At 33.2% G+C, this 27,559-nt stretch overlaps 4 protein-coding genes across 6 annotated transcripts; 2 read left to right on the forward strand and 2 right to left on the reverse strand.

The window, feature by feature from the left end:
• The first annotated feature begins 1,328 nt into the window (after nt 1–1,328).
• On the forward strand, nt 1,329–4,286 carry LOC142552157 (soluble inorganic pyrophosphatase PPA1-like). Of its 3 annotated transcripts, none has more exons than XM_075661802.1 (9): nt 1,329–1,524; nt 2,158–2,284; nt 2,369–2,397; nt 2,690–2,755; nt 2,887–2,994; nt 3,148–3,213; nt 3,290–3,410; nt 3,810–3,891; nt 3,975–4,286. In XM_075661802.1, exons 2-9 carry the CDS (start codon nt 2,161–2,163, stop codon nt 4,015–4,017), a joined length of 639 nt encoding a protein of 212 aa, XP_075517917.1. In that variant the 5' UTR covers nt 1,329–1,524; nt 2,158–2,160; the 3' UTR covers nt 4,018–4,286. The 3 variants fall into 3 exon arrangements, with proteins under 3 accessions (XP_075517917.1, XP_075517916.1, XP_075517918.1); XM_075661801.1 differs by having other exon boundaries at nt 1,332–1,513; XM_075661803.1 differs by having other exon boundaries at nt 1,340–1,494; nt 2,140–2,284.
• An 888-nt stretch (nt 4,287–5,174) lies between these two features.
• On the reverse strand, nt 5,175–7,108 carry LOC142552159 (mitochondrial import inner membrane translocase subunit TIM13-like). The gene is made up of 2 exons (XM_075661804.1): nt 6,898–7,108; nt 5,175–5,540 (listed from the first exon to the last, which is right to left on the reverse strand). Exons 1-2 carry the CDS (start codon nt 7,012–7,014, stop codon nt 5,391–5,393), a joined length of 267 nt encoding a protein of 88 aa, XP_075517919.1. The 5' UTR covers nt 7,015–7,108; the 3' UTR covers nt 5,175–5,390.
• Nucleotides 7,109–14,185: 7,077 nt separating this feature from the next.
• On the forward strand, nt 14,186–19,182 carry LOC142552160 (B3 domain-containing protein Os03g0120900-like). Its single transcript, XM_075661807.1, has 3 exons — nt 14,186–16,237; nt 16,713–16,794; nt 18,945–19,182. Exon 1 carries the CDS (start codon nt 14,948–14,950, stop codon nt 16,199–16,201), a length of 1,254 nt encoding a protein of 417 aa, XP_075517922.1. The 5' UTR covers nt 14,186–14,947; the 3' UTR covers nt 16,202–16,237; nt 16,713–16,794; nt 18,945–19,182.
• Nucleotides 19,183–24,931: 5,749 nt separating this feature from the next.
• Nucleotides 24,932–26,501, reverse strand: LOC142551029 (heavy metal-associated isoprenylated plant protein 30-like). Its single transcript, XM_075660078.1, has 3 exons — nt 25,996–26,501; nt 25,695–25,770; nt 24,932–25,353 (listed from the first exon to the last, which is right to left on the reverse strand). The coding sequence occupies exons 1-3, from the start codon at nt 26,137–26,139 to the stop codon at nt 25,031–25,033; spliced, it is 543 nt and encodes a 180-aa protein (XP_075516193.1). The 5' UTR covers nt 26,140–26,501; the 3' UTR covers nt 24,932–25,030.
• Between the last annotated feature and the right edge of the window lie 1,058 nt (nt 26,502–27,559).

Consider the following 27,559-nt stretch of genomic DNA (forward strand, 5'->3'; position numbering starts at 1 on the left):
TATATATATTAGATGACACCGAGTGAACGAGATATAAATGGGGAGAGAGACAAATAATTCGGGTAAAAATATATTGTGTGTGTATATATATATATATATATATATATATATATATATATATATATATATATATATATATATATATAATACATATTATGTACATACATATCATTTATAAGCACATATATGTAATAATTTAATGTGGTATAATATAATCATTATATTTATAAATAGGTATTCGAAAACTAAATAATTTGATATTATGTTAACATAAAATTTTAAAAAATCAAACATCGAATGTTATACATACAAGTTCAAACTCCAGCTCGTGAAATTATTCATTCAAAGAGATTGTTTGAAAGAATAATTTCACGAGCTAGAATTGAAACTCATATATTTAACAAATTATTATTATATGTGGAGGAATTTTGTTAAAAGAATTTGATTTGAAAAAAGTAAATTAAAGTGTGTATATTTTAATAATATAGATGCTAGTTATTGTAACTATTAATCTTAAAATATCATGAATTGAAGTATTAAGTTTGAAATTCTCAAAAGTCAAAATCATCCCAAAAGTAAAATAAGTTCAAAAACACATCAACCTAAACTAAGCCTACAAGCCGTCTCACTATAGTTCAGCTCTTGCTAGCATAAAAGGTGGATTATATATAATCAAATTAAGATTGACTCATTGAATTTAATACGTAAATAACAGCAAGAAACAAATCTAATCAATAACACGTCATTTTGACGTTCAGATGTGAATAATTTAAGAGTAGGTCTTTGTGAGAGTGTCTCAAGAATTTTTATCTGTGAGACGGGTCAACCTTACCAATATTCAAAATAAAAAATAATACTCTTAGCATAAAAAGTAATATTTTTTCATGGATGACCCAAATAAGATATATGTCTCGCAAAATACGACCCGTGAGACTGTTTCACACAAATTTTTGACATAATTTGGATAATGATATGTTATCGTTATTGTATCAAAGATATATATTTAAGATATGGAAATACGAATAAATATCAAACTTTAGATACATAATCGGTATGTTGCGACAACGATTTGACGAAATTTACTTGGAGAATTGATGGTCTACGTGAATATGTATACTCGGTCGTGTGTACAAACCCTAAAATTTTGAAATGGTTGGTGGGGTAGGAGGACGTGGATTCCAAGCCAATGGTGGGAGTTGGGTCATCAGCTCCAAATCAGCCACAAAATGCTCCGCTTCCCTACGTGTTTCCACGTTCACCGAGTCCGAATCTCGCTTTATTATTTTTTAATGAATGATGTAATGTGAAAGAAGATTTTGGTAATATTATTACAATGAGCAATTTGGACATCTGGCGATTCGTGCTCTCGTGCTTCCACGTGCCGTTGACTTGCTCCCACAGACAAATGCGTATATATCACGTCCGAAAGAAGCCAATTGAAGGGTACCCGTTGAGCATCCGCTCGTTATTCTTCTCTCCGCCATCTTCATCCTGGTTTTTTGTTTCTGTCCAGGTACCTTTTGGGTTTTTTCCCTCGATTATTGCTTGTTTCTCTTTATCTCGTCTGATTAATTGTCGATCGATCTTAAAAATGGATGTCACCATTCTGTGTGTTATCGACTTCTGTGGCAAATAATTGGTTTTATTGGCGATCTGTGTGTTTCCTTATTAACTGAATTAATCTATTTTTGTCGAAGCGCGGTCTGTTCTTTATTTTTCGATTTCAAAGAATCATCGGTTCTCTTTGGCTGTTGGAATTTATGAAATATATTTACAGCTTTCCCGTAGTCACAATGTTGAAAATTATCTGAGCTTCTACTTTTAGGATCTCGATCACCATTTCAATTTTCCAGATCAATTGCACATAATGAAAGTCGTGATCTTAAAAAATTTACTTGGCAGGAGCATTGAATATTTTAATCGTCAAAATCTATAGTTAAAAGGAAAATCATTGAAATTTTAAAATTTGTATGAGCCAGTAACCTCTTTGGTTACACCCGCTGGAAAATATAAATTATCACAATCTTGATCATCTTTGTCTGGTGGCTCGTATGCTTTAGCACAAATCTCCTTGGTGCATTGGGCGAGTTGTGCAATCGATGATTTATAGACTATAGTATTAACTTTCAAAGTTTATAGAACTGTCATCTTGTGCAGAAAATGGCCGACAATGATGGATCTCCAGTAGCACCTCACAGGCGGGCTCCTCGTTTAAATGAGAGAATCCTTTCATCTTTGTCAAGGAGATCAGTTGCAGCTCATCCTTGGCATGACCTTGAGATCGGTAATTGAGGCAAAGTTGTATTTTTGTTATACAGAGTTCTATTCATCGGCAATAAATTGAATACTCTTGATGTGTGTTTTGCAGGCCGTGGAGCACCTGAAATTATTAATGTTGTATGTACCTTTATCTTTTTTTCAACCAATGTCATGACATTCGACGATGCATTTGATGCCTATTCAGGATATTGTTATTTGCATCTACCTCTTACAAAAAATTTCGAAGGTTTTTGTGGCCCATTTCATCCCATGAAACTTTTTGATAAATAATTATATCCAAGGAGTGTCCATGACTTAAACTTACAAGATGGCAATTGATTTCTAAACCAACATTCTTGGGTTCTTTGCACGACTTTCTCATTGTGGGCCTTAGATCTTTAATGTTTTAATCAGATTTCGTTTCTTTCAGGTGATCGAGATACCCAAAGGAAGTAAAGTGAAATATGAACTTGACAAAAAAACGGGTCTGATCAAGGTAACTTTAAACTATCTCGCCTTATAGTACCTCTCCTATGATTAGCTATCTCAACGTAAAAAACCACCTATCTACACGAGTGGAACTATGAGCCAGCAGAAAATTTATTTCCTACACTAATGGATGTGCAGGTTGATCGCATATTGTATTCATCAGTGGTCTATCCTCACAACTACGGTTTCATTCCACGAACACTATGTGAAGACAATGACCCTATGGATGTTCTAGTCCTAATGCAGGTTGTTAAATTGCCTATTTTCTTTGTAAAAGACTTAACTGGTTCTAACACTATATACAATAAATGATGAGAGAATGCGTAGTTTCAAGATCTTCCGCCTATTCTGTTTTTCATTGTTTTGAGTATCCATAACACTCAACTGGATTTCACACAGGAGCCTGTCGTCCCAGGCTGTTTTCTCAGGGCCAGAGCTATTGGACTGATGCCTATGATTGACCAGGTAGCGATCCATCTAAAGATTACAAAGTTACATCAATCAATTAGAAAGGATAGCTTTGATTTTTTTTCCGAAATAGGGAGAGAAGGATGATAAAATAATTGCGGTATGTGCTGACGATCCAGAGTATCGCCACTACACGGATATCAGTCAGCTGGCACCTCATAGGCTAACTGAAATCCGGCGCTTCTTTGAAGACTGTATCCTTTACTTCTAAATTTTAAGTTTTGTGGGAGGTTACTGTGAGGAGCACCTTTACCGACACAGTGATCAAAACACTGTTTTACAGTTTAAGAAAATCGGTTTTCCCGATTAGTACTAATTACTTTTTGGGCAATGACAAGTTTTTGGTTTGGTATCACAAGCCAAGATACGTGCTTGTTTCCATGCAATTATTCATAAGGTGATTATAGGAGCAATAGTTGTTTTTGTAGGGAAACTGATCAAACACTGATCAAAATATCACTTTCGTTTTGATCATGGACGATTTAAACGATTCGAAATAACTTTTCATGTATAGTGACAAGTGAAGGGTTTCTATAATTATTTATGCCTACATGCAAATGGAGGATGCAGATTTTTCCTTGACAATTATTTAGACAAGAAGAACGAACACAAAGAAGTAGCAGTGGACGAGTTTTTGCCTTCCGAAACTGCCAAGGATGCCATTCAACACTCCATGTATGTTTCTCGTTTGAGTTTTTCTAGATGTTACTTGGTTAAGGACTTTTTCAGCTAAAATCCTTATTCTTGCTACTGTGCAGGGACCTTTATGCTGAGTACATCTTGCAGACCTTAAGGAAATAAGTGGACTAAAGGGGTGTGGGGACCGGTGAATTATTTTCTTTGCAGAAAATTTTACCGGAAGACCAATATGTTTGTTTCTACATAATCCCAAATACTTCATTTTTAGTTATAATTTCTTCTAAATTTTTGGGAAACTTATAAACTGCCGTTAATGGATGTTTACAAACCAGCACATTGATTGTGGTCAGACACAATGTCATAGCTTGTACGGACTTGGTCCAAATTTGAAATTGCGACTTGGGTACTAATGTTGATTTTAACTTCTTGCTGATTTTGTCTCCGGGTTTAGAAGGAGAACAAATACGTGAAAATATAGCCATTGTTTCTAGTAGAGCGTCTAGAATCGAAACATGCAACGGACTAATAGTGAGATTAGCAAGCGATTCGGGATACTTTAGGTTGCTGAAAGCCTCAATTTTTGGATTGGGGCTAATCTGGTACCTTTTTATAGTTGGTGTTGGTGTTATTATGCAACCGAGCTCGAGGCAATACCCAAAAATGCCATGTGCAAGCAACAGTTGCCATAGCATTGTTCCTCGTCGCTACTAGGGTGGATCTACAAAATAAACTGCATTTTAAGCCACCTATCAGGCTCTCAAATCAATTATCCATAATTCCTACACTGGCAACTTTACAGTCAAATATTGCCAAGGATACTTCTAAGCAGAACGAAAAAATATAAATATAAAACCACCAAATGAAAGGATAAAGATTGTGGTTAAAAGTACAAACAAATCGAGCCAGTTTTTTAAATTACTCGAATGTTATTCGCTTCATACTTAGCTTGAAGATATTCAAATAAATTTTGAAATCGAATGCAAGCTCTAATTACTTGATTCAATGGCTGGTGACAAGCGAGCTGCTTGTGAGCATTATATATTTATTAAACTTTATAAATATATTCAAAATAAATGAGCTAATAAACTCGAGCTGAAGTTCAAGCATTCTCTACATAGAACATAATTTTTTTACCAATTGAATCAAACATGAATTCGAACTTTAACTCAACCCAAACCGAGCCAATATTAATAGTTTAAAAATTTCGAGCCAGCTAAAAGAATTTTGAGCCAGTATTCGAGATTTTGTTCATTTATATTCCTAATTGTGATCACAACTAGGCACGTATGTGAACCATAGATAAAAACATCAGCAGGTCATATGGGGCAGCAGGTCATTCATAAGGCCAATGTCAATGTTTACTAAGTGACTGGGTTCCAAAATTTCCTCAGGTACACAATGCAAAAAGTGTCTAAAAATTCATCAAAAGAGAAGTCCGATATATGGAGGCTCATCTGGAGATCTGCTGAACATCAAGTGCCCTTAACATCTGTGAAGCTCCGTAGAGTATGTGGTTCTCATTGCTCCAGGAAATATCAGCGAGGTTGGTTAAAGAGGGCTCTGCTAACAATGCCAGTGGCCTCAATATAGCGTTCCACACACCTGGAGATGCAACTGCCTTCACTACCACTGAGACTACTACCGGGTTTAGTGATGCACTTATCAAAGCACTTCCCTCGCACAGTCTGCGTGGCCATTAAGAAAATTTTATTGTTGGCTGGATGAACAAAGAAGAACTACCAGATATATGATGCAAAAAAATCATTTGCATTCTATGTAAAAATCATTATCACGTGATTTCACATACAAAATACCCCATAATAATTAATTAAGAAATCAGTTTGTTCATAGTGTTTGATACCAAAACGCTCAATTGATCAAGTAACACACAACACGCTGACATGACACAGAATTACAGGGGTGGGATACGGGATAGTACAAGTATTCCAAGATCACGACGTACATTTAATTCAAACAAGCAGCCCACGAATGCTAAGAGCCAACAGGAACTAATTAGTGGTTCCCAAAGGTGAAGGAAATAGGGCAAGCCACGAAGTTTTAAATCTGGGAAAATCATTGTACCAAGTACTTTGTGGTGCGATCTAATATGATTGTATTTATTTGTTAACAACTTGCCATTTTTCCGGTTCTACAGACACTAGCAGTAAACTCTAAAATACTGAATCAGGGAGCAGCGAGCACTGCTTTGTTTTGGTCTATGTTGTTTGCTCATAAGATCTATACCATAAATCTGATTTTTAGAGGGATGTGACAATGATATACAAGTCTTGGACATAAAGATTTAAAATTCTGAATTCCTTCATTGATGGTACGGAAGATTTTTTTTTAATTACATTAGTGACGGGGTTTTTTTCACATTAATCCCATGCTGGGAGTGGTTTATGTCAATGGATTGTTAGGGGCGGTGGCAACGGCAAAGAAGATTTAATGCATGAGTCAGAGAGAAAAATAAATCGAAGTGAAATAGCTACCATGGATTTATTATAAAGGGATGTTGACAAATTAAATCGAGGAAATATGAAGGAAATTATAAAGCTTGAATCAGCCTATCCGAACTAGATTTGAAGCTCGAAAAGTTTAATAATTTTTATCGAATTTGGTTCGAATCATTGCTTGAGTTCGGGTTCGACTGGGAATATTTGAACACATTATCGAGCTATTCAAGTTTAAAGGCTCGAATCTGATAATTTCAAAAATCTTTGAGTGTGGCTCGAATTCCATAATTTCAAATACGAATCAAATAATTTCAAAGACGACAGGAAAATCATGTTTGGACCTAGTTTTTTCTCAAGCTGTATTGAAACGCTTTGACAATGTTACACTACGAGGTATGAACCCAGTCGTTCAAACCTCTAACACAAGTCCTTACGAAACCTAGACGATAACCATACCAACATCATCAGACGCATACAATTTCGCAATTTGTATTCTAATCGAATTTCGAGAGCAAGATAGAGATATGTTCACATTCTAAGTAACAATCAACTGATTGAAGTTCCAGAGCAAGATATTGGTAGGTACCTCGAGAAATTCTTCGGCATAAGCCTGGGCCAGCTGAGTTTTCAGCTGATCCATCAAATCATCCGGCGAGAATTTGGAAGATGATCCAGATGACGATGAAGAAGAGAATGGGTCCATCTTTAGCGCTCGATTTTTCTTCCTCCCAGTGTCACTGCACTGGGTTATTAGGGTTTAAAACTCGCTGCTGCCCCTTTCGCAAGTTTTCCATTTCTGCCATTTTATGTTATTGATGAATGGTGGATCAGTGATTTGGGCCGATTAGATCTCAAATTCCAGCCCAAATCCACTACCGCCGTTCCAATGTACTCGAACTTAGCCCACAGGCTTAATCGAATGTTAACTTAACTAAGAGAAAATTTATAATCATTTACGAGATAAATTTTAAATATTTTAAAATAATTTCTAGCTATAAACATTGAAATATGATATAATGTAAATCATAGTGAATTTTCATGATAATTTAAGTGGAAATTAATTTAAAAAAACAAATTATACATATGATTCTGTTAAAAAAATACATTTTGAATAGTTGACAAATGGAAATTGAGATAAAATTTGAAGACAACACTAAACTAGAAGTAAAAATTGTATACTTTTCTAGTAGAGTTGATTTTGGGGAAAAACTAAACTTTTTTAAGGATCTCACATTTATTAAAGTAACAATACAACGCAAACACAAACGCCAACGCCAACGCCAACGTCAACACACAAATGCAAGCGCCAACGCCAACGCCAACGCCAACGCCAACGCATGATAGATAAGATTGGGGATATGTGCGCAGGTGAGAGGCGAATAATAAAAATAAGGAGATATTTTGCCTCAGTGTGAATGTGAAGGCGTGGTCCTGCGCCTACAAAGGGCCTAGCCTAGCCCCAGTTTGCACCAAATGCCAGCCGAACTTTTACCCATTGCATGATTCTTGTGTTCATCTCCCCCTTTGCTGTATTTGCTCCTAAACTGTATATAATTTAACCACGACAGTATAATTCAACCATGGATTCAGAGCAAACGAAAAGTGATTCTCGACTTTTGACAATATAAAAATCAATTTTGTGTGTTTTCTAAACTCAGATTATGCGTTAGATTTTATTTATTTATTTTTAAAATACAAAGTATTGGTGGCACGTTGATTCAACTTCGACAAAAACGATTATAATACCAAGTTAATATCATAATAACTTATTTACCAAACATTTCTCGCTTTGATTTTTAGTTTTGCCTTTTTTTTTAAAACTCTAGTGCTACCCACTTCCTCGTAATATATAAGTAAATTTAACCACTTTTTAAAAAGCAAAAGTTTTAACTAATGTTACATTACCTAATGCAAATAAGACCACAGTGATGAAATGTAGGACGCCACTTATTTTTAATGTTTGGGGTAATTGGTAGGTTTTATTTTTTATATATAATTATAATAAAATGTTGTACAAATGGAGGTTAATTACATAAATCGAGAGAATATAAATTAGTCCAAAATTTTCTTTATCTCGAAACACATCCAAATTAATATCACGACCATAGAAAAATTTTAATTAGTTACTGTCAACCAATATTTATTTTATAAAATTTCTCCAAGAAACTTATTCTATAGTTTTTGTGTACAATGAAAACAATCTCCTTAGATTTGCAAACTTTTGATTAATGTCAGGTAAATGTATTTAAAAATCTAATGATCAAATAGGTGATTAAAAGTAAACATTGTGGTTATATATAATTGCAACGCCCTAGATTTCTTGATTGTCTCCGCTATATCAACAAAAGATTTTTCAGTTCGCTCACATGACTCACATATCAATCAGAATAATAGCACAAGCACATAACCGAATTCATAATTTCAAAATATAAGGGAATAATAAAGCACCAATAACAACAATATGTACCAATATTTATTAATGTTGAGTTTTTGCGAACTAATGTCGAAATAACAATGTACGCACTTGAGATCTTTAGCTTAATTGTGAATACTGAATTACGAATCTTATGCGTTATCAACATCTATAAATCAAAGTTATTTCCACTAGATAATCATCATAATATATTCTAAACAATATTTCTAATCCCTTCCTAAATATTTATTGTGTAGAATCAACTTTTTCTAATTCCTAGCTTCCTACTTTCAAAAATCAAATTTGATACAAATTAAACAGCCCCTAAATAATTAGTATTGTTTATGAATATATGTAACGTGCATCCATGATATTTAATTAAAGTCCAAATGTCCAATAATTTAATCTAATTTAATTTAAACTCTAAATACGTAATTGTATGCTAATTAGATACTAAATTAATATTGATCATTTTTTAAGAATTTAAAACCAAACTCACGTTTACACCCTCAAATCAGTTTCAGGAAATTTTCCCAAAATACCATATTTAAAACTAATTAGAATTTAATATAAGTAAACCACTCCTAATAATTTAAAGTAAACCACTCCTAATAATTTAAAGTAAACCACTCCTAATTATATTTACTTTATCTAATTATATAATTTTATTTTATTTTAAAAATATTTGATTACTATTTGGGATGTTACATAATTGTTATTATTAAGTAGGACAAAAGAGCGTGGCAAGTTGTCTATGTCCTTAGTTTTTGGAATATCACACCTTCAAAATTTTTTAAACAAGAATAAAAAATTGTTGGTGTTTATAGAACTATCTCACCATAGTCAAGAAAGTGGCACTAAATCTAATTACACGATAATAATTTTAATAAGACGACTTCATATATGACCTCATGTAAGATGATGTGTGTATAAGATCGAGCTTGAACATGGATTGATTAAAATAATAATAATAACTCAAAAATACAATTAAGAGCTGTATTTGGTATTTTATAATATTATATATTAGACGAAAACTTGTGTAAGACGATCTCATGAGTCGTATTTTGTGAGACGGATATCTTTATTTGGATCAGTTCATGAAAAAGTATTAATTATTTGTTATGCTAAGAGTATTACTTTTTATTGTGAATATCGGTAGGATCGACCCATCTCACAGATAAAGATTTATGAGACCGTCTCACAAGATACCTACTCGATAGATTAAGAATCCCTAATTTGGACAGATGCGCCTCACTTAATTAATCACAAAACGTTGCACGTTTACGTACAGTTAGAACAAATAAAATAAGCGTACAGGCTAACAACCTACAGGTCATTAACTTTTAATTATAAAATTATTGGTACTAAATTACTATTCCTTCCCCGAAAATTACTATTACTGGAGATGGATGATAATTAATCCCACGGTTTCCAATTGAATTTAATAATTATTAAAGTATTCAAATATCTTATCTTACAATACAGGATAACTATAATTGGGTTCTCGACATGTCAGGGATAATTTTATTTTATTTTTTTGATAAAATCTCGCAATATTGAAAGAGAGAATATATGTATTAACGAAGAAGAGTTCTCGATCTTACCATATTTATAGGCAACAAAATCCTAAACACCTAGGCTTGGAGATTAAGCAAACGGCCATACAAGCTCAAGTATACCATACCGAATAGCAGCCAAACTTAAATATGTGTGTTTGGACTACCGTCCTCCTCTCAACCCAGCTCCATGTGCCCTCCGGAAACAGTGCAACCGGCAAAATGGAACAAGATCAAACTCGAATATATAAAAACTTGCTCCTTGTTTCTCCAGGCGCTAATTCGAGTTTTAAATACAGTAACATGGCATATGGTACTGGAGCAGGTTCTGTATAATATATATGACTATTGCCGGCCTGCTGCCCACCGAAAATATAATTCCGATTTCGTGTGAATTGCTGCTGACCATAACCAGGCCGTATAATTATCTAATTTTATGTTAGATAATCTGTGAATACTCACGTGCTATTAACATTAATTAAGCCTCGAATGGAAGAAGTAAGTACAAAAACGACCAATTCGGGTGATGTAAATAAGAGTAATATGAACTCATGATTAATGATGCGGCATGTATAATCTTTTATCGTATTTTTTTTTACAAGATATAATAAATATTATATAAATATCTTTTATCGTATTTATACGAGCCAAAATATCATATTATATATATTTTATATTATTTTGGAAAAAAAAATAATATTGGATATTTCCACGCGTGGATGATGATGATTTCATGTAGAAGAAGGTATCCCTATCTGTGCAACCTGGGTAGGTATCCACCATCAATTTGGAATTTGGATTGAGTTGTGTCTAATTACGACGTTTCAGCCCACTATATACCATCTACAATTACAAATATTATTATTATTATTATTATTATTATTATTATTATTATTATTATTATTATTATTATTATTATTCTCGTCCTCGACCTTGTCAATTTCATCCAACCATAAACCTTTAATGGTAACTCAAATATTCAACCATCAATCTATTATTTGCACGCCAAATATACAAGCGTCTTTGTGCACATGTTTAATTTGTCGAGATAACGTATGCATATATGTATATATGCTTGCTGTTTTCTTTTTATTTAAATTATACCATAAATTTTTTATAACTGTATCCTAGAATAAAGGAATTTACGGGGAAGACTATCTAGAGTACGGACCAGTAATTAGTAGGTATGGAGTAGGGATCTGAGTTGGTATGATTTATTAATATGGTCACTGCATGTTACAATAAAAACTTAAAAAAATAGAAAGTAATTAATTAAATACAGCTAGCTAGAGGCTCAATGCTAGTTAGTTAAACTTAATAGAATGCAATTCTAATTAATAATTGATGAATATTATTTAATTCCCAGAAACAAATAAATATTTAGTGAATTTTGGACCACAGAGATAGAGCAACATGCAGGGTATGTGGCTGGACGATTGTGTTGAGTTTGGAGGGGTCCAAATATTTGGCCATTAACTATTTTACTTTTAATATCAATATATATATATATATATATTAATTGGGGACATAATGATTGAGTGTGGTTTAGGTGGGCGGGATCTAATCTATATATCATTTCCTTAGGATTATTAAAAAATATATATATTTAATTTAACGTCTATATATATATAATTTAATGGCAGCAACCATCAACAACATTAAGCAACTCCAATCTTCTTGTGTGTTACACCTTAGGAGTCGATTTTCATGGTGCCACCCTTTGGGGAATCTCTTCTTTGCAGGCCCAAAGTCTCGAAGTGGCTTTATATATAATAGTAATAAAGAATTAAACTTTTATACATAATTTCATTTTAAATTTCACGCATAAGCTATTAAATTGCTCGCCTCTACAGATATCTAGGGTCCATCCCAAGTTGTAAATCTATTGCTTTATATATATATATATATATATATATATATATACACACACACGCAAGATAACTGTCGATATATTAAGAGACACACAAACAATTAATTTAATTGAAGGACGAAACGGGGTGAAGGGATAAAATAAAAGAAATGTCTTGATGCATGTCATACACAACTGTTCAAGTATTTAAATTTAAAGCCTAAAAGGCGCACGCGCGCGCGCACACACACACATATATATATATCTCATGAGACGGTTTCACAAATCTATATATATATATATACAGTGGTAAATGACAAAATTAATTATGAATGGAGAGAGGGTAGGTGTCGAGAATTGGCCACCTCTATTAACTAATAATGCTGAAAATGGTCCATATAACACCGTAGCTACTCCACACACCAAATCAATGGAAAAGTAAAATTACAGAAAATATATATTTATATTTCTGTAATGTATGCATATAAACATACATAGGTGGTCCATGAACACTGTGCTACATAGACTGTCCGCGCGCCATTCTTAAGCATATATCAGCTATTCAAATTACCATTCGAATGATCAACTTTAATTCCATCTACTGATAATATCTCTGATCCTCTTTATTTATTGAATAGATGACGATCTCACAAATCTTTATCAGTGAGACGGATCAACTCTACCGATATTTACAATAAAAAATAATACTCTTAGCATAAAAAGTAATACTTTTTCATGAATGACTCAAATAAAAAATCCATCTCACATAATACGATCTGTGAGACCGTTTCACACAAGTTTTTATCTTATTTATTTATCTATATTCGTGTGTTTCTATTAAATACCATAATTCACATTTTATAAAATGTTTTTCGTCTCGAAATTTCGTTCGAACAAATCGAGCCTAGCCTGTGCGTATTACTCCGACCTCTTCTGGGTGAGGATTCGAATTGAAGAAGAAAAAAGTCAATAAATAATCAAAATGTAATTAAGAAAGTACATGCACCATGTTTGCTGGTAATATAAATAATTGGGATAGACTTTGTATTATGTGTTGTGGACAACAAACATTTACTTATTATATATAATTAAAGCCCAACAGAGGAGTTGAAATAAGTAATTATGTAATTAATCTTATAGGATAATAATAGAGCATCGTAGTCCCAATCCCAAGTTGCCCGATAACAATTACCTCTTACTATACAAAACAGCTGGCTAATTAACCTAACATTTGAACTCACGACTCTAAATGTGTACTTTCCTTTTTCTCTTGATTAACCAACCTCATATTCAATCACAATTATTATAATGATTTTCCTCTTCATTTAAGTGCATTTAAGCGCTAGCTTATAATACCAAATTACAGCCTTTTCTGAGTCAATTTATCGAATATAATGTGTGATCATAAAACATTCGATAATTTTATTTTGAAATTCTGAGTCTTCAAATTTTGAAAATATTACAATTTTTTTTTTAATGAAGAGTAACGAAATATTAGTAGAGGAAGTACTATATTTAAAACTACCAACATCCTGTGTACTTGTACATAATGGCATATTTCTCGATCATTTAATCATGAAGATTAGTTGTGGGTTTAAATACAAGTTAAAATACCCCTTAATTCCACGATTCACTAATTGTACTTTACAGAAAAAGAGAGGAAGATATCCATATAAAAGGAGTTAATGAATTTAATTTTTTTTTTTTTTTTTTTTTGGGTAGCGAATCAATAGAAGTAAAGAGTGTGTAGAGAGATCCAGTTAATTTTTATGCATAAAAAATTTAAAAACCACGTACAATAATGAATTTTTTGTAAGAATCTTACGATATTGCAGTAATGGATATATATGCTAGGTTAATCTAATTAGTGACTCTACTGGTGTTGATTATAAAATATCAGAGCCTCAATCTCGGAATCTAATTAGCCAAGTGTAAGTATATGTGTGTGTATTATAGTTGAACAGTAATACTAGCAGCCACCCAGGCTAATTGACAAGGACGAGCTCACATGAACCCAACCAGATAATTAATGGCCCCCCACCACCCATTTCCATTCCCCTAGCCTTCCTTTCTCTATTTACAAAGTCTTTCTTCCTCTCACACACACACATTGATAGCGAAGAAGGAGAATCTGAGCTTGGTGGAATAAATTCAAGGAAAATGGCCTAAGTACTTGAGAAACTTCCTCACACTTGAAAAAATTGAAGCCCACATATTTATTATATTATATTGTATGCGTATTAATATCTAGCTAGCGACTTATGGTGATTTCTCTCCTCTGATTGTCTTTTCATTTTTATTCCCGATATTTCTTGAAATGGATCGGAGGTCAACTAGAGAAGAAATTTTTGAGATGATTAGCCTTGCTTTCAAATCTTTTATTTTGGATGTCCTCCATGGGGATGATATGAGTTTTGGGGAGGACAAAGAAGAATCCACCGACCCTCTATTCTGTTAAGCATATTGAAATCTATTTTTAATTTTCCAACAAGGAAGCTAGGGGGGGAAAAAAGAAAGAAAAAATCTTTTTCAGCCCTAGTAAACTTGTTAAATATAGCACATGTTTTTTTGTATTCAGATTTCGAATTTTGCAGCTGCTTCTTGTTGGTGTTCCACTGATACTAAATCCAGCTGCAGAATACACATATATAAGCATATAAATATACGTGGATTTGGGTTGTGTTGAGTACTTTGTTGGTTGGGGTTAAACCAGTTTCCATCTTCCATTTTTCATTATTCCCTCTCTCTCTCTCTCTAAGTCTCGAGAAGATCTGTCAGATTTTCAGTAGAGTTGACAAGTTTAATCCGGGAAAACATCATGAATTTCATGTCAGGAAGGCCAGGGTTTTCTGAAGAGCATCAAATAACGGGGTCTAGAGGTATGCCTTCGTCGTCGTCCTCTACTCTTCACCATTTTACCTATCACCACCACCACCAAGAAGGCGGCGGAGCAGGAGCAGCCCAACACTCGCCCAGCACCAATGGCCACGATGCTGCACAAGAGGATCATCAGATGCGAGGAGTGGAAGGCATGAGCACTGCATCTCATGTGCTGATCGAGAGAGAGCACATGTTCGACAAAGTTGTCACGCCTAGCGATGTCGGCAAGCTAAATCGATTAGTCATACCCAAGCAGCACGCCGAGAAGTATTTCCCTCTGGATTCTTCGACAAACGAGAAGGGGCTTCTGTTGAATTTCGAGGATAGGAACGGTAAGCCGTGGCGATTCAGGTACTCCTACTGGAACAGCAGCCAGAGTTACGTGATGACCAAAGGGTGGAGCCGTTTTGTGAAGGAGAAGAAGCTAGACGCCGGAGATATTGTCTCATTCCAGAGAGGAATGGGTGAATTGGGAAAGGATCGGCTCTTCATAGATTGGAGGCGCCGCCCAGATGCACCCGAGTTTCCCAGTCCAATTCCCACACTTCCAATCGCCCACCAATTCTCTTTCCACAGGTCTATTCATCCATGGAATCCCCTCTTCATGCAGCCACCACCGTCCAGAGAATATTTACAATTTCTACAAGCAAACGCCTCCATGGCAGCATACAATCAGTCTCATAATCAGTATCAGCATCATTACCAATCTGGACAAAACCCTTATTCCTACAATACCACAGTCGTCAATGGAAACCCTTGTCCACCTGGGTCCATACTGTATCTGAGATCATCTTCAGGAGCTGTTGGAGGAGCAGGAGGAGGAGGAGGAGGAGGAGGAGGAGCAGCAGCAGCTGGAATTGGCCTTTTCGCCCCACAACAGGTGGGAATGATGCAAACCCAAAGGAGAAGTGGGGTTGAGCAAATGGTATTTGAATCGGTTCCTGTGGTCCAAGGCAAGGCTTCAGCAAAGAGACTGAGGCTTTTCGGCGTGAACATGGATTGTCCCGTTTCAGATTCAGATGAATGTGATATGTTGTCTCATTCAACAGTGCCACTGGAGCAATTGACACATCCCACCTTTGATTCCTCTTCTTCTTCATCTCCACCAATCCCGTCTCTCCTCCAGTTAAGGCCTTACAATCAGAACGAAGACAAGGGCAAGGGTTCAATATCCCTGGACTTGGACATCTAACTGAAAATTTCAAGACACATTCATTTAGAAGTAGAGGTAATTCATGTATCAAATTAAACACGACTACTGTCAGGCCACTTTGTGATTCATATATATATATATATATATATATAGCATTGAATTTTGAGTACAATGTGTATAATCAATGGGAGAATGGTATATAGACAGATGACAGATACATTCCCGTTATTTCATGCTATGAACTGCGAGCCTGAATACTCACATGTATCGCACGCCATAGTTGATTGCCCTTGTGCTTGAAGCTTTTATCTATATATAATATATAAACATATAGAGCATATTCTGCTTCTTTAATTGGCCATTCACACTCAACGATGACTACTGTTCTTTTTCAGGTTATGTTAGCGAGCAATCTAATTCTCAACTGACTTTGTTTGACTTGTTATTGCCTTGAGCTGAACTTTCTGATCAGAAGACAGGATTGAAAATAATCGTTTAGATATATAAACATATATTTTTATCATGTTTGATGTTATTACCTTCGGCATAGGTTGTTGTTCTTGTCGCTGCTTTGATGGGCACAACAGGCCTTCTCAAGGTACTGCACCAGCGATGTTGCAGAGCTTTAAAAGGTACAACTTCTATCTTTATTTACTTTGCATTTATCATTAGTTCTTGTAAGCTTCTTTTCTTCTATTTACTTTACTTTCTCTTCCTTTTTTAAACAAGTTAGTATGGGTCCATTTCTAAAATACCCTCCATTTCGCCAAATCTATCTTCCTTCTGTTTTAATCTAAATTCTAATAGGCTAGCTAGAAAAAAAATCCTTTCATTTTTACTTAAGTGCACCGACGAGCAAACTTTTACATGCCATTTTTGGGAAGTCAGTTGATATTGGCACTACAAGATTGTGTGTGAAGTATGATTAATTGAGCTAGATAGATGATTAGATTATATAGCTTCCTATATTGTGATGGGATTTTTTTGGATTGACAGATTTGAGTCGAAATATTTAAATTTCTTCATTGTGATCCATACTTCTCTAGAAATATTTTGACATTTGATACATTTGAAACACTGAAATTACGCATTATTCCGGATTCGGTTATTTTCAAATGCTTTGATTTAAAATCCTTGTCAAATCCACTTTCAGGATATGCGACCTTAGGTAACGTTGCTTCTTTGTGGAATAATGATTTCCCATCTAAATTTAATTTATTTTGGTTTATCAATATTTAATTTCTTGTGTTTGAAAATTATACAGCCAAGTCGTCTTAATTAAATATTGATAAACCAGAAATGTGGATGGATGATATATTTTCCGGTGGCACCAGAAATGAACTTAAGGTGTATTTTTGTCAAAGATTGCAAATATATATTTTTTAATTATTTAGATATTTTTATATAGTGAGATTTCGAATTTATCCATCTTAATTTAAGCTTTTCCATCAATAAAAACAATTTAAAATTTAAATAAATCAAACAATGATGTCATTTGAAATTTAGATTTCGAAGCATTTCTCCAAATCAAGTTCCTCTACCCAAAGTAATTCTCTCAATCCAAATGCAACGTTCCACAATTTTTGTTGATAAGTCATTTCGAAGTTTTCACTAGTTATCGCGTTCACGAGGTTATATGTCTGCAGCCCATCGTCGGCCTTGGCCATATTAGCCTTACAGTTCCAGAGATTAAGTCTCATCAAATTCTTGTAATAAAATCTCCTCATTGATATGTATAATCTATTTAAAGTATTCAGTTTGGTTCAGTAAATTTAGAGGTATATAAATACCAGAGAAGTTTTACAAGACGTGAATTTGATTTGCACGCATAAATTTTAGAAATATATGTGCATTGGTTTGTATGAGGATCGAAACGTTTTACTGTAATACCTGTTACTGCAAAATAATCAATCGCAAATTACATTGTTTTGAATCTAGCTTCTGAATTTTCATCCTGTCGAGTCAACTTAAAAAAAGTAAAAAAAGTTTGATTATAGTTTAAAATCCTAGCCGGAATAGATAAATAATCCTAGCTCAGTGTTGACCTAGGTTTAGAAGTAAATTTGAATAGGAAGGCATCATGCATCTAATGCATGGTGAGTCACCATCAAACTTCTCACAAAAATTTTGAAATTTTTTAGCCAAAAATTTCAAAACCCCAAATCAATTAGATCATTTCTAGTGGAGCTCATTTTACTCACTTCACCTCATGATTCTTGTATTTCCCATCTCTCCCGTGTTTGGTAGCGTCGAGACTCATGTTTTGGACCTTCACACATTAGTTCGACTATGAGCTACGAGCGATTTGTTCATTGTGATCACAGAGAAATGGAAGCATGAATGTGTAGGTTAAGCAGAAATGCCCTAGTTTTAGGCATGAGTTGATGAATGATGCACACCTTTACTGAGATAATTGCTTACCTATTCACATTACACAATCCAATTCCCTCCCTGCATTATAAAGGACCATTGACCATTGATTCAGTAGAGCACACTCAATAATTTTACATGGTCACTCAAAATCATATTTTTAGGTATATTTGATGTATAAAATTGAAAGCACATAAAATTCATGAAAAAATTTAAGATAGTGGAAGCGACATTCCCTGTATATTATCCCTCTCTGGCCCTACCACTGAATATATTTATTATTTTTTCCCAATATATTTGTCATAGTTATAATCCATTTCATATATTAAAGAAATTAATTGATCCAATAAATTGAACTGTTATTTTCATCTAATAATTATGGATATTAATCTCTCTTTACTCATGACTTCAGTGAACTCTTCCCTTCCACTGATCAGTCATGGACAAATTGATGAAGTAAGAAAAGGTTAAGGTACGACAGTTTCGTTTACATTTTGGCTCAAGATTTAGAATATTTAAACTTAAATATAACGGGGAAACATTAACATAATCCGCGAGAAATAATAATATTGTTGAACTTTTGATCAGTTTGTAGATCTCTTCCCAATGTTAAATGGTCAAATATATATGTAGAAAATGTGGTTTAAATATTATAGATATCATTGAGATTTTCGTTTGAATCTTTATGTTTAGCAGAAAGACTTGTATGATAAAATTTTCATAAAATAGAAATGTATGTTTGGAATTGGTATTATGATAGTATTATCAAATATTTGAGTTGATATTTATGTGAATAACGATTAAAGGTGTAATATTTTAGATCCTCTGTAATTGAAATATGGGATTCCGTAAAAAAAATTGATTTAAAATAATAGTTATTTTGACAGATGTGAAATTAGAAAAAAAAATAACATTTGTAGCTAGCTAGGGTTAGAATGAGAAGCGACAATATAATATTATATATTTATTTGGAATTTCTGTATTGTACACATAGTAATATAAATCACGGTAATGAAGGTCTCCCAATAAATTAACTGAATGTTGGAATATAAATTTTTAAAAACGTAAATCCTAAAGAAACAAGAAAGAAAGGATTAAAAAAAAAAGTCCCAAAAGCATTAAAATGATAGTATAGCCCGACTTGTTACAAATAATATCGATTTACAATAATACCGTAGTTTTTAATATAAAATATAATATCTTCTCATAAAAATAAAATAGTCTGGAATAGGGGTATTGTGGAAAAATTAAAATATGCGTAGTATATACATTTGAGAGAGAATTTCTGGTTCCAAATTTTCTACAACGTAACATCAATATGCTCCATAACATTCCTAAATTGTAACTTTTTTAACTTCTCATAAACAATATATGAGACAATCTTTATCGACGATACATATATATTTTTTACCAGGTCTTCTACAAGTCATTATTGATGCTTAGATTTAATATTCACCCGTCCAGACTCACAAATTCCAGGTTTTCTCGAAACAAGAATTCAGTAAAGTAAAAAAGATTAGTTACTCTAATTTTCAATCATTACATTGAATATTCATACATTCAGGTTTCTTACTCAAACTTGCTCGAATTTTCGGGGATATCACATGTTATCAGAACTTACATTGTACTAGAAAAGGATTGGTGGAGGGGCCATGAACATAATTGTAAAATATCAGTAGCTCGATCAGCTAGCTATGAATAAATTTCACTGCATAGGATATGAAACTAATATTCAAAAAATTTACCGACATAATTATGTACCTTGTTATATATATATATATATATATATATATATATATATTCGAAGATATAACAAACATTAAATTTATATAGTATATAAAAAGGCTGTCTGCTACAATAAAGGAAGAAGCAACGATTCCAATAAACCCCCAGTAGCTAGCTTTTTATATCATTGATTCGAGTGTAATAATAGTAGGATAGCACAATCTATCTACGATGTAGAGTGTGTAGGTTTCTTTATTTTGGTGACTTAATAGTTAGGAAAGAATCCAGCTAAAAGTCTGTACAAATTCAGTGTAAAATAATCTATTAGGATAGATAGGGAGAGGTGCCTAAAGTGAATGGCAGCGTTGAAATCTGCTGTAAATTGCAGTTGGGTTTTGAGCAGACAAACCTAACGGAAACCATTCACCAATCCCCAAGTTTTTATTACCTTAGATTATACTTCCTTCTCAATAATGTCACTTTTATAGTTTTTTTTTTAAAAAAAATTTGATTTTATATATTGTCAAAATTGAGATTCTCTATTAGTTTTAAAATGGGAAAAAAAATAAAAATAACAAACTAAAAATGAGATCACGACGACACCGAAAAACGACGATGTGTTTTTCATAAGATATGATAAAAGATAATGGTAGATACATAATAATTGTAGACATGTATATATATAGGCCTATGAAAACTACTTAACCTTACATCCAGCCTGATTGTTCATTATGAAGCTACAAAACACTTTATATCATGCCTAGCTAGCTAGCCCATTACATAAATATGGTTCCATTAATTCCACTTCACGCTTGGCAGTTATGTGTGCTTTATTTGAATTTGGTCCCATCTGGAATATATACACCACACCCATGTGTTATTACCTGTAAAAATAAGGGATGAATTATTAGTGAAAGTTTATTAAATGCCCATGTTTCACTTCCAACAAGTTTTCTTTTGACTATTCTGGATTTCTGCTGATGCTGTAAGAATTATGTAGTATTATTCATGATACTATATAATTATTAGAGCATTAATCCTTGAGTTTGAAGGATCATGTGTCATTAAATTGTTGGTTCAGCTATATATACTCCATATTTACTTCGAATAATGACAGTTCAACTTGTGAAACCGTAAATGGCGGCTACCAATTTAGATACATACATATACATACACACACTTGCCAGAGTCACTACAAATACGCACAAACAAATCTGTATTGAATAAACAAGCCCAGCCAGGCACCACATCTTTGGGGCCTAATATTCCAATACTAGCCGTCACTGGCCCTGTCCATGAAATCTGTTTCATTTTTTTGGAATATTTTAAAAGTTTCTTAATGAATGTTAATATGCATGGCACTCTATGTCACGTTATCCATGAATACGATCCAACATATAATGGTCGTAACGGTGCAAAATAGTTTGTCGTATCTAAATTCGTTCCTAGTTGACGAGTATTCAGGAAGAAGGAAATATCTCCATAGCTCGCTCACTAGATCTCGGAACTCTAATTAGTCTGTCCCAATCTATGGGATGTGTTACGCTTTATTGACATTTTAATCGGAGTGATAAGTGTATATGGCGATATTCATCTAAAATTTTAAAGTGGTTCCATGATACAAAGTCAGATGTTGATTAATTTTGTTATTCAAATTGGTATATTTTTTCCTTATTTAAACATTTATTGCAAAAATTAAAGGATGCATGGGTTATTCAGGGTGCATTAAATCTATACATCAAGGAAAAAAAAATAAACATATGTGGTCCACGCGAATGGGATTCCCTATATTGTGTTATAATTAGTATAGTTAGCATGCGTTGCCAAAAAGTTCAGAACAGAAAAATTCAAAATTAAAATACTAACAACTCCTAAGCCAGCTTACAATTATTATATCACCTTTTTTCTTTTTCTTTTTTTTTATAATTATTATATAAATATTTATTAACTTGGAAGATTTTAGTACAAAAAATATTTTAAATCAGGAAGATAATTATGGGGTCATTGTTACGCTATTAATTTGTATGTGAGAAAATGGCATAGGATTTGTGATTTTGTGGGCGCATTGCATTTAACAATGATGACAGAGCCATGAGATGGCATCAGATCCGAGAAGAAAAAAGCATTAAGGTAGCAATAATAATCAGTCCAAAAATATGTCCAGTGTAGGTTGGGGGATTGAAAGCAACAACTCACTGACGGATTTGCACATCCTTCCACAGCAGCCGTAAACCTTTTATATTTAACTATTTATTATATATTGTTTTTCATTGTTTGTTTTGTTTTTTTATAAAAAAAAAACACTAAATCAAATTGGATGAATACATTTGAAGTTATGTATATATATATTTAGCTCGTCTTGTTAAAAAAAAAGGTGGGTTTGTATAATGATAATAATGTTATAGAGGGGGGGAATAAATCGATGGCATGATTTATATGAAGTATCTATCTATCACCAGTTGGTACATTGGATATATGGCAGGCAGCGCAGCTTTCTCGACCACAGTGAATGCCGATAGAGCTAAAGATATAATCAACCTTACACACAAGTTCTTCTCCTCGCCCATCCCTTTTCCTTGCCTTATTCGTCTCCAATCCCACTAGCTTGTCATTTGTAATTATATCACGTTTATTTTTTATTTTTTAACAGTCTAAATACATGTAATACATTACAATACATAGTTTAACTCTGATCTGTTGATGAAATTAAAAAAATTTAAGTCGTCGTGGATATGAGAGAGTTACAAAGGATTAGATGACAAAGGATTTTTTATAGGTAAAACAAACTCTTCATCAAACTCAGAATCCCTGCCCTATCAAAGATTGATGATATTTTATATCAAGTTGGTAGGTTAGGTGATCAGAATTAGTCCCACTGTTGATTTAGGGTATCACACTTACAATTTCATTCACTCAATAATATCAATCTAGTCGGCGCTGAATACCCTCCATTTCTAAGGTCGCCGAAAGAGAGTTAAATAAATAAATGCAAGAAGAAGAAGAAATAAGCGGGGAAGAACTATAATTGTATATGACCGAGTACTACTTGTTGCTCTATCAAAAATTATAACTTACCGTGATTACAACATTCATTTTTTTATGATATACAATAGTATGAGATTATTACATAAAGAACCCCAACAATTTCTCGTTTAAACAATTCATAGAAATCATATATGTCAAACCTAACTATAATACTAAAACTATACAGAAAAAGGGTCAAAATAAAAAAGGAATAAAAGAGTGGGAGGGGCCAGTAGAGGCCCTAGGGTAGGGTAAGGACAAGAACGTGGTCACGTATTTCGTCTTTGTTTGTGAATACTACAACTGCATAGCATGGGCTTCCTGCCCTCGTACATCCCAACACCATATTCGCATCATCGCCACATACTGCGCGATTGTTCTTTTTTTTTTTTTGTGGGATTCTTTTTCGAAAGATTAATGCTTCTAAGTCCCAAATAGCAGAAAAAGTTGACCAATTAATTATTTTATTTAATACAAATTTTATCATCCACTACTTACTGGACACCAATTAGCCCAATCCACAGATTTGGCGCATGTTATGGACCAGATTAGACTTTGACAATGTTTGTGGAGGAGAGCCTTGGTTTAAATAAAGCAGTAGTGGAGTCCGAGAAAGGCTGTCTCAATCTGTCCCTGTCTTCTTGGTATAAAAATTTTTAACAATATTACTAGTATTAAAAAAACAAAGCTTTTCTCATAAATTATTTTAAAAATAAAGCAAATATACCCATAACAATTCCGATTATTGGATGACGACATCGATAGTATACGATTTTTGTCGAACTAAAAATAATAATTCTTGCTGATAATGCCAAATATATAGTTTTAGAAACTTAAAAATCGAATTAGGAACTGAAATTACGGAACTTAATTAATGGAGTGGACCGAATTAAAGTCCAGGCCATAAGCATTTGTTATATATCGTCAATATTGGCCCATTAGGCCTCACACGGGTTTTACCTTGGGCATTAGTCTTGGTTTTAATTTTGGGCCTTGGCAGGTGACTGCCCGACCCGAGTCAACAACTCGAGATCCAATTACTTTGTTCATTTTTTTTTTTACATTGCGGTTATCTTTTTCTAACACTTAATTTATACGTAAAAGATAATTCAATATTTTAATTATTAATTTCATGCGATGAGATACGATGTCCCGCTCTCTAGTCGAAATTATAAATTTGTGTTTGGATAGAAAGATTTCAAATCAAAATATATGAATTTCAAAATGACTGGTTGTTTTTAGGCGCGCATAATTTAGACTAGTTACTATGCACATGCGATGCGTGTGTGTACAAATTTTTTTTATCATTATCGATGGACTAAAATGTAATTTGACAATTTATGGATTGACTAAATTGATATTTGAATTGTTGAAATAAAAAAAATAAAAATAAAAGTGTGTTTAAATTTTTTTAAAAAAAACAAAATAAAAAAAAAACAAAAAGTGTAATATTAGTATCATATAAAGGTAAAATTTGAATAAAAAGTTGGAGTCCTCCTAAGTAGTTACTATCATGTGCTCAATATTAATAAGATAGAATAGATAGTTGTAATATAATAAAAAGATTTCAAATCATTTATTTTAACTTTGAGCCAAATTAATTTAAGATTTGGAATATATATATATAGTGTGTGAAATGAATGAAGGAAACAGACACGATTTTATTCAACCAACGAAACATAATACTATACAAGAAATGTTTCTTCTGATATAACACACCTAGCTAATTGATACGACAAAGAAACAGTACTACATAAGACAGCAGGCATTAACATTATCGTCATTGAAGAAGTTACTAACTTTGTCGTCGCCCCGATGGGTGACGGGAAGAGAGCCATGCCGGTCGGCGATGTTGTAGCCATGCCGCCAATAGTTATAACTCTCTTTGTACTCGTTTGACATATCTTTGAAGTAGTTGTTGGAGGAAGTGAAGTAGAGAGGAGGGTTCGGGTATGGCCAGAACTCTGCCCTTTTCCCGGCTCTCCGCACGGCTTTCAGCACCTTGTTGCGATCAACATATCCAATGACTCTTACCTTCTCCATCTCCAAATCTACCTCCACTGAATCTATTCCTGTTAAATATTTATTCCAATTTATTCCACATATAAGAAATGTTAATAATTCACCTTATACGTTTTTTTTTCAATTAATAAACACGAAAAATTTGAACTCATGGAATTTAAAAATGTCCTAAACGAATAAAATAGATTTCAATATTGAATTTGAAATTATTGATTTGATTTCAAATATTTTGATCCAAATGCAGCCTAATTAATTCAAGGCAGCCCAAACATTGATGCTGTTAAAAGTTTATATATATAACTTTTAAAAATGTAAATCTGTTAATCCAAATATATTCAAGGTAAGTGAATCAATTGATGAGACATTATTAAAAATTTATGAGAATATGTGCCTCTGAGTTTGTGGATGGATTCTCGTACAACTCTCTCGCATCCACTGCAACACATCCTCACTTTGAGCTCTACAGTCTGTAAAGTGATCATCAATTATGATTTATAAACTTTATAAAATACATTCATGCATATACATATACATATTAATCAAGAACTGTTCCATTAAAGGAAAATCAAATTGAAATTGTTTCTGGATTCATGAGAACAAGATTACAGTACTATATATTACTTATAGGATAAGATGTTTGTGTATATATACATACATATATATATGAATTGTGAATAAAAAACAAATAAAACCTGCAAAGAAAGTGGTCGACCAGCCTTGGGAATATTGTGGTTTTTGGCAGATGGGTAATGGTGGTGGTGATCTTGATAGTGAAAGAAACAATATGCGATAGCTGAGGCCAGAGAACTGAATAGTCGCTCAAGTGACTTCACCATTTATATGACTAAGATATCTTGCAAATACAGATGGAAATGAGCGAGCTAGGAAGACTACAAGATACCATATAATTAACTATACCCCATTCTTATGATCACCAAATTCAAATATTCCTCCAACTGAAGGCATCTCTTCCTCACCAGCAATTATTATTTCGAGCGGTATATATATATGGAGTTTGATTCTGCTGTGTGTTTGAGTTTTGTGAATTGATAAGAGAGATTATTCCGCAACGCATATGATCTAACTCGATTTCAGAATTAAATATGGATTTTACATATAAGAATCGAACATTTCGGGTTAAAAAAATGGTATTTGTACTTTTGCTTTTAATTTCTTTCCTTCTTGACCATGTATATATACTGGATGACCTGTTTCTTTCAATTTGGTCTACACTTCAATACTCTTTTCCTTTAATTTATACATCTTGTTTCTTAACACAAAAAGCGACCCTTTTCGCAGGGAATGGTATCAACAACTCCCTGAATGCAGCACATATGCATCGATTGCTGATTATATGTTATATGGGTCGATCTACCATCTAGGGGTGGCCATAATTCATTAAATTGTAATATTAATAATTATATCGATCGAATTTAATTAGTTCGGAAACGGGTTCCGGTTCGTTTGACAAATTTTATTTTCAAAACATTTATTTGTAAAAAAAATGACTATTTCGATCTAGTGATTGGAGAGAATATCAATGTTAAATAGGTTCAATTAACTGATCAAAGGTTTACTTTGATGGAAAAAAGATCACAAAGTGTAAATAAAATATTTGTGATTGGTTGAAGGAACACTGGAATATGTACTTTTATCATAAAACATATTGCACTATATCGATCATTTTGTCTGCAAATTAAAGATATTCTCACTGGTTGATAAGTTAGGTCATGTTTCCTGATCAGCAATCTCCATCTTTCATTAAGTTTTTTGATACTATTTTTTAGAAATAAAAATATTGATCATGGAAATTCTTATTCCCTTTGATTTTGTTTCTGAACGAAAGCCGAAAAAGAGATTTAGATGCCATATTCTCAGTGATGAGTATAATTCTCAATTCTTACTCGCTAAGTAAGGTTCTTGAAAAGACATAGTAACAATAACAGTACAAATTTTTGAGGAATCAAGTAGATGCATGCATGTAAGGGCAAATGCCAAAGTGCATGCATGTTGATCGACCTGAGCAGTCGAGTGATGAGCAGTCGGAGAAGTTGGAAAGGGAACAGGCAACAGCTGTTCTATGCACAAGGATGACTAATGAGTACGTGGTGGGAATCTTAGATGTTTATATGTTTAGGGAAAATAATAATTTTAGGCATTTGAGTTGGTGTGATTTGGATTTGGGTCATGTAATTTGTTAAAGTTTAGTTTTCATCTGATAACATGATTTTTTTTGTTTGTTTTGATATTTTTTTC

This window comes from Primulina tabacum, chromosome 7, assembly GCF_025594145.1.
Source record: "Primulina tabacum isolate GXHZ01 chromosome 7, ASM2559414v2, whole genome shotgun sequence".
Taxonomy (NCBI): Eukaryota; Viridiplantae; Streptophyta; class Magnoliopsida; order Lamiales; family Gesneriaceae; genus Primulina; species Primulina tabacum.

What these genes read in the sequence shown, in the direction of transcription:
- LOC142552159 (XM_075661804.1), bottom strand. Translation starts at nt 7,014, where the DNA reads ATGGACCCATTCTCTTCTTCATCGTCATCTGGATCATCTTCCAAATTC. An exon ending in ATGCCGAAGAATTTCTCGAG is followed by an intron (nt 5,541 to 6,897) that starts GTACCTACCAAT and finishes ATGGCCACGCAG; the next exon opens with ACTGTGCGAGGGAAGTGCTT.
- LOC142552157 (XM_075661801.1), top strand. Translation starts at nt 1,334, where the DNA reads ATGAGCAATTTGGACATCTGGCGATTCGTGCTCTCGTGCTTCCACGTG. An exon ending in AAAAAACGGGTCTGATCAAG is followed by an intron (nt 2,756 to 2,886) that starts GTAACTTTAAAC and finishes ATGGATGTGCAG; the next exon opens with GTTGATCGCATATTGTATTC. An exon ending in GATGCCATTCAACACTCCAT is followed by an intron (nt 3,892 to 3,974) that starts GTATGTTTCTCG and finishes GCTACTGTGCAG; the next exon opens with GGACCTTTATGCTGAGTACA.
- LOC142551029 (XM_075660078.1), bottom strand. Translation starts at nt 26,139, where the DNA reads ATGGTGAAGTCACTTGAGCGACTATTCAGTTCTCTGGCCTCAGCTATC. An exon ending in GTCGACCACTTTCTTTGCAG is followed by an intron (nt 25,771 to 25,995) that starts GTTTTATTTGTT and finishes ATCACTTTACAG; the next exon opens with ACTGTAGAGCTCAAAGTGAG. An exon ending in ATCCATCCACAAACTCAGAG is followed by an intron (nt 25,354 to 25,694) that starts GCACATATTCTC and finishes AATATTTAACAG; the next exon opens with GAATAGATTCAGTGGAGGTA.
- LOC142552160 (XM_075661807.1), top strand. Translation starts at nt 14,948, where the DNA reads ATGAATTTCATGTCAGGAAGGCCAGGGTTTTCTGAAGAGCATCAAATA.